Source organism: Corapipo altera, unplaced genomic scaffold (genome assembly GCF_003945725.1).
Source record: "Corapipo altera isolate COAL_440 unplaced genomic scaffold, ASM394572v1 73, whole genome shotgun sequence".
Taxonomy (NCBI): Eukaryota; Metazoa; Chordata; class Aves; order Passeriformes; family Pipridae; genus Corapipo; species Corapipo altera.
This window is the reverse complement of record NW_020884957.1, coordinates 3,867-17,260: the sequence shown is the minus strand read 5'-3', so window position 1 is coordinate 17,260 and position 13,394 is coordinate 3,867. Positions and strand designations below refer to the sequence as shown.

The following is a 13,394-nucleotide window of genomic DNA, read 5'->3' as shown; positions in this document are numbered from 1 at the left end:
GGGGGGGAGGGAATTTTTTGTGATTAACTTATAAATCCATATCCAGTTGTGCTCTTCTTATATTTTACTATGTAGAGCCTTCCTGCTTATGACACACCCGAGGTGTTTGGTTTGCACCCCAATGCAGATATCACTTACCAAAGTAAAGTTTCCAAAGATGTATTGGACATCATCCTCAGTATCCAGCCTAAAGATAGCTCTGATGGAGGAGGTGAAACCCGAGAGGCAGTTGTAGCCAGACTGGCTGATGATATGCTGGAAAAGCTTCCTGCTGATTATGTACCGTATGAAGTGAGTTAATGAAATCCTGTCAAAAACATTTGCTTCATCTTGCTTTTTATGGATAAAAAAAGAAAAAACCAAACAACTTTTTTCAAAGCATGTTTGAATTCATTCATACAGGCAATACTTCCAGAATATACTGTAGAGAAGTCTGACCGGACTCTTAATGTTTATAATGAGATCACTAAATGTGGGCTGAAGTGCCTTTGTAAGAACTTTTTAAGAAATATTAAACCATTTAATGCCTATGTTGTCATATAGAGGAGGTAGAATCATCAGCTTTTGACTGAGGTTATTGACACTATAAAATTTCTAGTTATGTTCATGCAGTTGTTAATTTGTTAACATTACTAACTTTTAATTAAAAATTTATCAGTGAGTTTGGTTAGAATGCAAAATTGCCTGGTAATATGATAATTCCCAAGCATTGCTGATTAATAGTGCTACTATGTTGAGGCAAAGTAGCTGGGACAATTACTCCTGATTGGTTTGTGCGAAGTGAACCTTGGAACTGTCTTTTGGAATTACATCTGAATGCCTTGAAATAGGGTTAGCAGCCCACATGCTTTTTAAATGAGATTAACTCATAGAATGATATACAGACTAAATCATGAGTTAGACTAATACCACAGCCAATCTCATTATCCTAGATTTCTCTTGAACAAATCCTGTATTTCTGTCTTGCAGAGAATTCAAGGGAGGTGCCAAACTGACCATTTAAGTCCATAAATAAAAGTGTTACATCCTAAAAATCATGCTGGTGCCTAACCTTGACATAAGGCAAACTTTGTTTTTTAAATTTTATTGAAGGATCTTTAATTTTCTACCTACAGGTAAAAGAAAAACTAAAGAACATGGGACCTTTTCAGCCTATGAACATATTTTTGCGACAGGAGATTGAACAAATGCAGAGAGTTATTTCTTTAGTGAGAAACACTCTGACTGATCTAAAACTCGCCATTGATGGGACAATAGTTATGAGTGAAAATTTGAGGGATGCTTTAGACTGCATGTATGATGGAAGGATTCCTGCTAGCTGGAAAAAAGTACGTGTACATCACTTGTTATGAAAAGAAAAAAAAAACCTATTTCTGAAGAGCTAGATTCAACTGTTAGACTTACAGTAAATACTTTTTTTCAATCTGTGTTTTAAAAGTGTTAACCAGAACTGTGCAACTGCTGGAATAGATTTTGTGCTAAAATAAACACAGTCAAAACAAGCCTTCTTTCATTTATAAAAAGAGAATGAATGTGGGGGTTGCAGGTATTTCCCATTTTAACAGCCTGTTGCATGTTGACAGGATAAAAAGCTAGAGAGAAGAGAGTAATTTAAAATGTGATGATGGATTTTAAAACATAGCACCCACGTTAGTGGACTACACTGGTGCTATTCTTTGAGTTTAAGACTTGTAGTCATATCATTACAGAATAGTAGACACTGGAAAGGACCACACTTGTGAAAGTGGGGTCAATTAAAGCAGGTTTCTCAGGGGTCTCCAGAATCAAGAGTCTACAATCTCTCTGGGCAACCTATTCCAATGTTTGATCACATTCACAGTAAAAACCAACCAATCAACCAACCACCAGCCAACCAAATTAAAAAACCCCTTAGGTTTAAATGGAATTTCTGACATATCATCTTGTGCCCACTACCTTTTCTTCTATAACTGACAAGGATCTGGCTTCATATTCCCTTCTGTATACACGAGGTATAAATATTTATAATATCTCCTTTGAGCCTTCTCTTCTCCAGGCTAGACAATTCCAACTCTCAGAAACTATTTTCAGGGACAGCTAGAGCTGTTGATGGCAACTGATGGAAAGAAAAATGGGGAGGTTTTTTCATGTTTGTTTTTACTCACAGAGTGTTCTCATGGTGCAAAACCTGGACCAAAGCAGATGCTTCACAGCACAACTATTCAAAGAGACAAACCTTATATCTCCATGTTGTCTGAGATCAATTTTCCCTAGCTTTTTTTTCAGAGGAATAAAAAACCAGAACAGTTTTGGCAGAAATCATGTTATCTTGATTTATTGATCTTGGGATTAAAAAGACATGTATACTATTTTTCTTCCTAGTTTAAACAGCTATCTAATTTTGCAAAAATGTAATAAAATGGACAATTACTACGGAGAGCATTATGCATGCGTAAATGGAATGGTAGGCATGAATTTGAAGAGAGAAAGACTTTGCTTCGGGTTTCAGTAGGATGCAATATTTAAGCATCAGGTTAAAAGTCAAGATATGAAAGATGATCTTCAAATATGCTTTGCTAATATTATGTTGTTTACTACCATGTGAGCAGTTATCTTTTCTTGACATGAATATGCTATTTTAAAAGATGTTTACTGTTTTTAGGCATCTTGGGCTTCCAGTACTCTTGGTTTCTGGTTTACTGAGCTTCTAGAAAGAAATCACCAATTTTACAACTGGATTTTTGAAAGTCGACCAAACTGTTTCTGGATGGCAGGGTTTTTTAATCCTCAAGGATTTTTAACTGCAATGAGGCAGGTAAAGTGGGTTTGAAGTCTCATTCTGCTTATATATTTTTTTACATACTTTTAAAAATAAAATATATTGTGTGATAAAAGATGAATTAAAACACGTGACTCCATCATGTCAGCGGGGAAGATACGTGATTATCTTAACATTTCCTGAGTGAACTGTTCTTCCTTTGCACATACTTTTTGAGTATTTCAACCACTAACATGTTAAAATATTTTTCTGCATTGACCAAGACCCACATAAGTAGGGGCTACCTTACAATATTATTAAGGTAGACTGGAGAATGAATGTCTCACGTTTCCATTGAAGTATCCTTGAAAATGGGTGTTAAGCCATTTATTTCCGCCCCCCCCCTTTTTTTTTTCCCCCTTCTCTTTTGCTCTGTGTTCAATACTTACCTGACTGGAGATTGGGCAGAAAAGCTCTTCCCAATTCATCTTACATTTCCCTTCTATAGTTCAGTAGCTGATTCAGGCTCTTTTCACAAACTGGGAAAGACTTTATTAGTGGATATGAGATTTGATGTATTTGATACTGTACATATGACTGTCAGCTTGGTGATTGTGTTGGTTGTTCAGCACGCTAGTTGCATTTGACAAATGGACTACTTTTTACATTAAAAGGAAGCATAAATACCTGTGTTGGCCAGCATAAAGGGACATATTGGAGAAAATAAGTGTCTGGAGTATGTAAACGGAAAAGAATACTCAGGCGGGAATACTGAGGCGGGACCTCAGGGAAAAAACCAAACTTTTGGAGGAGAGAATGAAGATTTGTGGAGAAGGAAAAATCTCCCCTCTTAGTGTAATCTGAAGTTCTGATTGGTGACTTGTGTTAAAATTGCAGGAATAGCCTTGGAATTATGTAACAAGATATTTCTTTTGAGTAAGCAGTCCTAAACCGCAATTTTCTTTTGCACCCAAGCTTGTGGAAAAGGTTTAGTAGAAGGATTTGAAAGAGTTGGAATCTACAGAACTTTCTGGTTCCATAAAAAGAGACTGTGGATACATAATAACCTAATATCCCAAGTAAATACCAAAGTGACTTTCTGGGCGTTGCTACGTGGTGAAACAAACAGAAATGAGAAAGATGAAGAACCAGAATGCTCGTTAACTATAAATCTTCTGTTCTTTTAAAGCATCTAATTAACTGCAATAAGAAGGAAACATTAATTCCAATTACTTCCAACAAAGATCTTGGAAAACACTTACAAGACCGGGATAAAACTTTGGTTTGCCATAACTTAATGACATGGGATAGTAAGGACTTGGGCAACTGGGAACTGAGTCTTGTCCAATGCATTAACTAATAGACTAAATTTGAGGTGTATGTTAAATCTTAAGCATTTCTATCTTCAAGTGTTCTCTGTTTTTTTGTGTTTGGTTTTTTTTTTTTTTTTTGCATAGCTTTAGAGCTGAGTAATTACTCATTAATAAGAATTCAGTTAATGAAGGGTACAGGTGCAGGACAGGAAAGGTAACCCCAGAAAATATGTTTTACTTAGCACATGCAGTTAATGTTTTCTTATCTCATCAAATCTGTGAAATTTTAATATTCACAAGAGCTGGTTACCCTTGGCATTCAGTGGTTGTGTTGTTACTTAGTACAATCTTAAGGTATTCTATATAATAGAAAGATTGAAAATGAAATATAGTAGATAAAGTACTGAAAGCTTTTTTTGTAGTGCCGTACCATCAGTACCTCAGAGACAAGTCAAATTGCTGTAAACATGAGTATCATAAAAAGTTGGGGTTTTTGTACAGAAGAGGATATGTTATGACCATACAATATAATTGGTGGGAAAAATGGTTCTGTGCATATGCGAAAATGTAACCTTCTAACTTTTGTCTGGTTTGGGCAGGAAATAACGAGGGCTAACAAAGGATGGGCTCTTGACAGTGTAGTGCTGTGCAATGAAGTCACTAAATGGATGAAGGACGATATCACAAGCCCTCCTTTGGAAGGTGTCTATGTGTATGGGCTGTATTTGGAGGGAGCTGGCTGGGACAGAAGAAACATGAGACTGACTGAATCTAAGCCAAAGGTGCTTTTTGAGATGATGCCGGTTGTAAGGATATATGCAGAGAATAACAGTAAGTAATTGTATTGTAAAGGATGTTATTTTGATAGAATTCATTATTTAACTACATGGAAATCTTTTGGGCTGTAGGGATTTCATGATGCTGTTGCTATTCCTTGTATATATATAAAATCTTTTTGAATGGGAAGTCTTCCCAATCTTCCACTTAAAGTGTGCTTTCAGACTTCCTTGGTAATTGATTATGGGCACTTTTCCCCCTAATTAGATAGATATCTTCTGGTCTTAACGGTGTTAATAACTTTTTAACCCACTTACAGGTGAACTGTACATATTGACAATATGTGTCCCAGATTTAGAACATCAACATTCATATAAATAAACTCTGTAACCTCTGTAGCCTTTGTAACCTAAACCCAAATAACCTCTTTCTCCCATGCTAAATGAATGTTACATATATATATACAAAACATATAACCATGTATACACAACATAAAAGATATACATGGGGTTGTATATGTCTATATAAGGTGTTTATAGAGAACATGTTATATATGTAATGTGCATATTTATAAAAATGCATTTTTTCCTGGATAAGACTGCTTTTGAGCTACAGAGGCAAGCAGGGGGTAGAGTGAGGTGGTGGAAAATGTTTTGTCTTTGAGGCAAAAAATGAATGTAAGAATGGGAAAGAAACTTGTGGAGCTGAAGGACAGTACTGTTACGTGAAAATGTGTAATTTGTGTTAATGTGGTGGTTTTTTCCATATAGAATAGGAAATGCTGTTGAATAGGGATGTAAAATAGGATAGAACTATCCACCAGAGAAGGTAAAATTGGAAAAGTCTGTTGAAAAGCATTCCACCTCTAAAAGCAACACTTGGTTACATGCTATTTTGAATAATTGATCTTTTATAAAAGGCATGATCAGCAGCCAAGATACTAAATAATGAACACTGAAGTACTGAACTATTGACTAGACCACTGTTCTAATTCTGAAGTGAAGTAGTTGATGACTTGTATTCTCGAATACTAAATGCATTTCAAAATAGGGCATTTTTAATTTTGACATAATATATTGGTAAGGAACAATGTTCAGTGGGCAGATTGAACTAATAAGAACACTAATTACTCTAGTGAGTTCATTTACATTTCTTGCCGCATAGAGTTCCTATGTGCTGATTTTAAATCTTAAACCTACAGAAATTTCAAGCCACATATGGCCTTCAGCTGGCAAAAGCACAGTAATGAACAGTGTGAGAATCCGGTAAAAGTGTTTCTTGGTGCTGATAGAGAGGAGTGTCTATTGAACTTTGACTCAGTTTTCCATATGTCTTATGACCAGTCCGTTAGGGTCCTGTTTTGTCAACTTAGTTTAATTGCTTTTTACGTCTCTTCTGTCTTTTCAGGTGCAAAAGATCCACATTTGTATTCATGTCCAGTCTACAAAAAGACCAGTCGAACAGATGTGAATTACATTGCTGCTATAGATCTTAAAACTCGTCAGCCTCCAGAGCACTGGGTACTGCGTGGAGTAGCACTTCTGTGTGATGTCAAGTAACGTTAAAAAAAAAAAAGTTTCCAAGAGTTCTTTTCTGTTTTTAAATGTAAAGAGCAATCTGTAGTTAGATATACAATTGAACACTTCTAAAAGTATTATTTCTAAGGCATAGACTCCATTATGATAATTTTACAAAATTGTTCTCAATAAAACTCTACAATAGGCTTATAAATGCTAAATCTTAGAATGATATTAAGTTTGATGTCTTTGACAAATCATGACAAATATTTAGTGTTCCTGTCTCCTAAATATGCATAAACACTCCTCCTGTGTGCTTAATTCTACCTTGAATAAAGATTAATTGATTTGAATGTTGTTAATTTTTGGTAGTAAATATTCTTGTATCAGGAGGTTTTTTTTTTTTTTTTATTTTGGGTGTGTGTATCTATAGAAACTTAAGCCCAGTTACTCATTCATATTAGTTGAAATTCCTCAAGATGATGTTCCAAGACTTATTTCCTAGCTGATAGTTTTTAGCTTGCTTGCTGTCTAAATAAGGAAGGTGACACTGGAAAAATGTTACACGTGTTTCACTACTTGGAAAACAATGTCATTGTGTTACACAGGAAAACAAGCATTTGACAGCTGCCAGAATCCTTACTCTCTTTTTCATGACTTATAAATATGTAATGGATAGGAAGAAAATAGTTCCATAAGAATGACTGGATATTTTTTTGTGTGCCACTATACCAGATTTGAGTCAATCTTCATCAAGGTTATTAGTAGATGGGGTTCTGTTTTTTTTTTTTCTTTCTACTTTTTTGCTTATGTGCTGCAGCCTTTTTTGTTGTCTCAGCTAAACAGAAAAATTTTCATGTAGGAATACATCTTAAAAGAGAAATGTTAGAAGCTCCATTTATTGGACATTTGGCTTCACACATCAATTAGAGTTATTTAATCTTCAAAATGCCAGTGTATTTTTGCTACTGAGTTCAGTAGGTTGTGTATCTTAGTGGTCCACTAGTCATTCCCGATAATGGCTACTGCAGAAGAGGAAGCAATAAAAACCTGTATTCCTGGTGCATCTGTCATTCATAAATGCTGCAATTGAGAAGCTGTTTTCAGTTTTAAATCAATACAGGGAGACTTCAGCATTCATTTCTACAGTCAAACCAGTTATAAAACTTAGGTGGAACATTGATTCTGTCAAAAAAATTCTAGTTGTAGAGGTCTTTCCATTTTGGAATTATTATTTTTTTAATTTATTTTAAATAACTCACAGTAAAACATATGAAATATGTGGAAATCTTTTTTAGGAAATACTTTTAATTTAGACATGGCAATAAATTAATAAAGATAGAAGGGTTGAAATATTCTTTACTGGACTTTGAAGCACCATGCTCCAACTTCCAGGAGATCCTCCAGATGCTCATTGTAAGTTGCTGTGGACTTGTGTCTTTCACTAAGACCTTCCTCTCTGAAGGAAATGCACATATTTCATCCTTGTGCAAGTCATTCACACTGAGAATTTACAAGCCACAGGCACTTCAAATCCCACTTTTCAAACAGTGGATTCGTTGTACCATCATTGTTGCAGACACAGTGGAGATGTCAAACTCGATGGTAATCCTCAGTGAGTGAACCATACACGTTTTTTCAGATTGTGATTTTCTATGAGGGCAGTGGGGAAAAGGGTAGTTCCCTACACTGGTGATCCTAGTTATGCCAAATACTGTTAGTGAAGCAACAGTCACTGTTATGTTAGTTGGCCTTGGTTGCTGTCATGGACCTGCTCTGCTTTTTTGTTCAGGTGCCATGGGACTGTGTCCTTGTCAGAGAGAGCCTTGCCCTACCTACCCTGCTGTGGCTCTTGGTTTCCAGCTCCACTGTCCTTTCCAGGCAGCCTGCCTTTGCTGTTCCCTGACATATGCCTTAAAGCAGGGGAAAAAATAAACTGTTTCTTGTTCATCTTCATAACTGAAATGGGTAATAAGTCCTTCTGTGGAAAGGAATTTCAATAAAACAATCAACCTTGGTGTATTACAGAACTGGATTTATAGAACTGTTTGGCTTTGCTATTGGTGCTGAATGGATTGCTCAAAAAATACCATTCACATACTTCAATTGTGCAGCTATTAATCATTCAGCATTATAAAATTTAGGGTCCAGAAAAATTCAGGATTACAGAAGGTATTCTCTATATGTCTTTCTGATATTGAGCATGATAAATACATGGATTTTGGAGAATATTTAAAAACAAATGTTATACAAATTTATATTGGAAATTAATGGTAAAATAACCTTCTGAATAAGGTGAAGACATTAGATCTTCATCAGAATCCTTTGAAATCCCTTATAATTTTAAAAGTATTTAAAATAAGCACATTCTGTGATTCTGTGATTTTATTTTTTAGCCATCACGTTTACATTGCACAGGCATTGTAGGTGTATACAAATATCTGAAGGCTTTTAGAACACATAAAAAGCTTAAAAAACCAATGCTGCAGAGGTGGTTTCATATGCGAAAATTTCTTATCAGTTGTGTTAAATTAAAGGTCTATTAAACAGATGAAATAAAAAGACATAGTTCTTGATATGTCTGTGATTGCAAGATGTACTACTCACCGGAGCTTCTGGCATCTTTTAAGCAGCTAATATGTGGCTTTTCCACATTTGATGGTACTCCTCTATAACTTTTGTTCTTATAATAAAATTAATACATCCAATGTAAGTAATAATGTATTATAAGTTTCTGTATATTAATATAGAGAAATTAAATTAAAATCTGGGTTTTTAAAACTAAAAAGCAAATACATGTTACCAATCTCAGTTTACCTGTGAAGTCTGCACATAAAAGTAGAAATTTCTTAGTATTTGCTTGCATATTCAATCTTTTAAAGAAATATCTAAAACAAAAAACTACTGAGCGAACACTAGAAAAGCTGGCAGAAGAAAGAGTGGGGAAAAAGGACATGGTTAAAGTATTTTTTGGTTAGAGCTATTATTTGAAAAGGATACTGCCCTTTAGCTTTTTAATGGAGCTATATTTGCACTGTAATCACTGTGAGAACTGAAGTAGTTATTTTAGGTTTTGCCGTCAAAGGGTATGAGATATCCTACTTTGGCAAGAAAAACAACAGATGTTTGCTGATGTAAAAACATGATTTTCTTTCAAAGGTGCTATCTTAGAACAAGAAAATCTGCACACAAAAAAAGAAGAGTTAGGAAACTCTATGAGCCACTCATGAAAAGAACTTAACATGACTTAGCAGAAGGCAGTGTAACACTGTTTTTACAAGAGTTGCTTGCAAATAATTTAGTTTTCAGTTTCTCTGTTAAACTGCCACAAGAATGAAAGCTGATATATATAGCTCCTCTCTCAAAGCCTCTCCTCCATAAACTTGTATAACTCGAGTATAAATTGTAATTTTTTGAGAAAAATGTAACCTGGAATCCTTTTGGTTTGTAACTCACCTTCCTATATTATACATCACATTATGCTTTCCTCTATTTAAGCTGAATTAGTCCCTATCTACCCTGCTTGCTCTGTGTGAACTGTGATTTCAGCAAAATAATAGTGGCTTAGCTTGGGAAGATCACTGTAGGGAGTTCATCTTATCTTTCTTTTCTAATCTGATCAATATATACCTGGAAAGTAAGTGTCAACTGATGATTCAGCTCATAAACACTGTACAAGATTGTGATGAGAGTCTATGCAAAGAACGTCTAGAAGTGCTTTGTGAAGTGAGATGTGCTCAATTCAACTTCCTTCTTTGAGCCATGATTTTAAAAACTCAGTTCCTTTGTGTTAACTTTCAGTATTTAAAGGGGGCTTATAAGAAAGATGGGGAAAAGCTTTTTAGTAGGGCTTGTTGTGGTAGGACAAGGGATAATGGTTTTAAACTGAACCAGGGTAGATTTAGACTAGTTATAAGGAAGAAATTTTTTACAATGAAGGGGGTGAGACCCCTCTCTGGGTGGGTTGCCTAGAGAGGTGGAGATGCCCCATTCCTGGAAACAGTCAAGGCCATGTTGGATGGGGCTCTGAGCAACCTGATCTACTTGAAGATTGCAGGGGGTTGGACTAGATGACCTTTAAATGTCACTTCCAACCCAAGCCATCCTATTATTCTACAATTTTATAACTTGCATAAATCAGTACTGTTAATGTTTTACATAAAATGTGTGAATGAGTAATAGTAATAATAGTAAATAGTAATAATTGCAACCAAAGATCAAATGTCTTTGTGCTATCCAAGAAAAAATGTTTTCTTCATGTCACCTATAAAATAAGATGTTTTGCATTTCTTCTTGGCACTGCATTGTGGAATAGTAAAGCTCAAAAATGTACATCATAGAAGAGTTACATGTTGAATTTTCATTTTAAGCATTTAGAAGATATTTTATCATTCTGGAAAAAAGTAACCCAGAAAATAAGCAACTTTTGCAATCATCAAACACTTGATGTATGTTTTCCTTTTTGCGTTTTGGTCTGCAAGTTCAGCACAGTAATCCTTACTTCACAGAGGTAAATAAAGCTCTTCTTTATTCTCTCAAAGCAAGATATGTCAGGTTAGTTATATTTGAAGTTCAGTATGTTTGTTCCTTGGATAAAGTGAGAAACCAATTAAGAAATGCATGATCTATGCATAACAGAGGAAATTTCACAACACCAGGAGGTATGACAGAGCATAATGGAAATTAAATCCTTATGAAGAGACATGCTGGTTGTGATCTTTGAATTACAAAAATTTGATCAATTGGCATTAGTATCAAACTGTGTTATATCAGTATATGAAAAAATATACTTGATCCCTACATACTAAATAAGAAATGTAATACTGAGTTGAGCTTTGCTTTTAGGCAGATTTCAGCCTAAAATCCTTTTGAAAATTAAAAAAGTAATAATAATAGTACAGGAGCTAGTTATATTCGCTGGATGAACCCGTGTATTTGCTGAATGAAGTCTTGTACAGCCAGAGATCTCAGAATATCATTTCAGGAATAGGACAATCTGTGTTGAATGAGTTCTTATGTTTGAGAAGAAGAAAACCTGGCAAAAAAGGGAATGGGAAGGGCAATGTGTGAAAGCTGGGGTGGATCGGAATCTTCTCAATATATTAATGTATATTTTATTTGCTGAAATAGTTAAATTTTAGGGAAAATGCTTTCTAGGTCTATTACTTGTAACTAGGAATGTTGTGGTATCACAGGATTGTTGAGGCTGGCAGGGACCTCTGGATGTTATCTGGTCTGCTCAAACAGCCTCTCCTAGAGTTGGCTGCTTAGGGTTTTGTCTAGGTAGCTTTTGAATTTCTCCAGAGAGGGGGTGCCACGGTCCGAGGGGGAGGGGAGAAGGATCGTGGCACTGCACGAAGACCTCCAACGAGGTGTGAGGTTGCAATGCTACTTTATTGAAAGTGTGCGGGGGGTTTTATGAGTTCTGGTGTGGAATGCACCAGAAAATGGGGTGGAGCATGAGACAGACAACCAGGGAAATGAATAGGGATAGGGACTCAGGTGAAGAGGGAAGAACGGGGGAAGAATCGGGGAAGGAAAGGGCGAATGGTAGCTCTCTCCTCTCTGCAGCTTCTTCAGCCAACCATAGGGGGAAGCAGGGAGCAGGCACCACGAGGCACGTCTGGACATGCCTGGGCAGTTACAACTGCAGGGGAAATCATACAGTATATATATTTGTAAACACATAATAACTGTAAAGTCCATGTAATAAAGTCCTTTCATTCCCTGTATATCATTTTCCATTTCTGAAACCGTTGCCATTCTGGTTCTTGCTCCTCCACAAGGGGGGAAACACAACTGCTCCGGACAACCTGTGCCAGTGCTCAGTCATCCTCACAGTAAAAAAGTGTTTTCTGATCTTCAGGCAGAATTTACTGTGTTTCAGTTTGTACCCGTTGCCTCTGGTCCTGTCACTGGGTACCACTGAAAAGAGCATGGCTCTTGTCCTCTTTGCACCCTCCCTTCAGGTATTTGCATAGGTTAATAAGATTCCCCCTGAGTTTTCTCCAGGCTGAACGGTCCCAGCTCTCTCAGCCTTGCCTTATGGGAGAGATGCTCCAGTCCCTTTATTAGACTACTGACCTTTTATTGGACTCTCTCCAGTATCTCTGTAGATTTTATGGCAGATTTCCTTTACAAGAGCTGACATATGTTTGGTTCCTGACTACATTTGTGTCATATCAGCGGGTATTTAAAGTACAGTGGGGCGATTGGTTTGCTATTCCAGGTTTTGTACTGTTGTGCTTTTACCAGAAACATTTATTCAAATGAATCAAAAAGTGTATTCTATATAAAGGGGTGGTGTGCCTGCCTCTTTAGTCTGGTTAATGCACTGCTGGTTGACTGCATTGTAATGAAAATTCGTAATTTAAAAAATGTATTTCTTTGATGTAAAATTAAAATACATTACTTTGTTTGTAATGCCACCTGTATATTGAACTATAGAACACTTACTGAGATTGGCAATATGGTATGCAGGTGCTGGATGTTAGACATGTATAATGTACTTGTACTTTTCTCACACTGGATAGGAAAGTTTCAGGAGTACGTTGTGGTACCAATTATTGTATCAAAACTTCTAGAACTCTGTTACTATTCTAAACTGTCCTAATGGCTTAATTGCATGGTAGATGTTGCCTATGACTATACTGCAAGCAACAGTATTTGACAGTTTATGTTGAGGAATTGGGCCCATCTGGAATTTTGAAGTTCTCTGTGAATTTAGGCACATCAGTTTTTTTTTATTTTGCTAGTATTGGTGCATTGAGAATATGGAAATCAGGTATGTTCCAAGAATTAAATTGTTGGTATTTGCAAAAGGCTCTTACAGTTAAAAGCATCAAAACAGTACAAATGCCTTTATTTTTAGACAGTTCAGAGCTTTGTTGCAGCTACTGCATCTTGCACCTGATGAGTTTACAAGCCAAGCTATGGGAATGGGACAGTCAATAAAGCCATCTTCATACATTTTCTCAAGAAGGAATTGTTCCTTGCATTAAGTGGAGATAAGAGAGATCTGAGGAGGGATCAAGACTATTGAAATGAGAA

At 36.0% G+C, this 13,394-nt stretch overlaps 1 protein-coding gene across 8 annotated transcripts in view; it reads left to right on the top strand.

Moving 5' to 3' along the window:
• DNAH5 (dynein axonemal heavy chain 5) overlaps positions 1 to 6,706 on the top strand; it is a 114,710-nt gene extending 108,004 nt beyond the window's left edge. For all 8 annotated transcript variants that reach the window (XM_027663771.1, XM_027663768.1, XM_027663769.1 and 5 more), the window contains 5 exons: positions 76 to 291; positions 1,116 to 1,328; positions 2,642 to 2,794; positions 4,650 to 4,881; positions 6,235 to 6,706. In XM_027663771.1, the coding sequence (XP_027519572.1) occupies positions 76 to 291; positions 1,116 to 1,328; positions 2,642 to 2,794; positions 4,650 to 4,881; positions 6,235 to 6,386 (966 nt within the window). In that variant the 3' untranslated portion in view covers positions 6,387 to 6,706. The remainder of the gene's footprint in view (positions 1 to 75; positions 292 to 1,115; positions 1,329 to 2,641; positions 2,795 to 4,649; positions 4,882 to 6,234) is intronic.
• Positions 6,707 to 13,394: the final 6,688 nt, after the last annotated feature.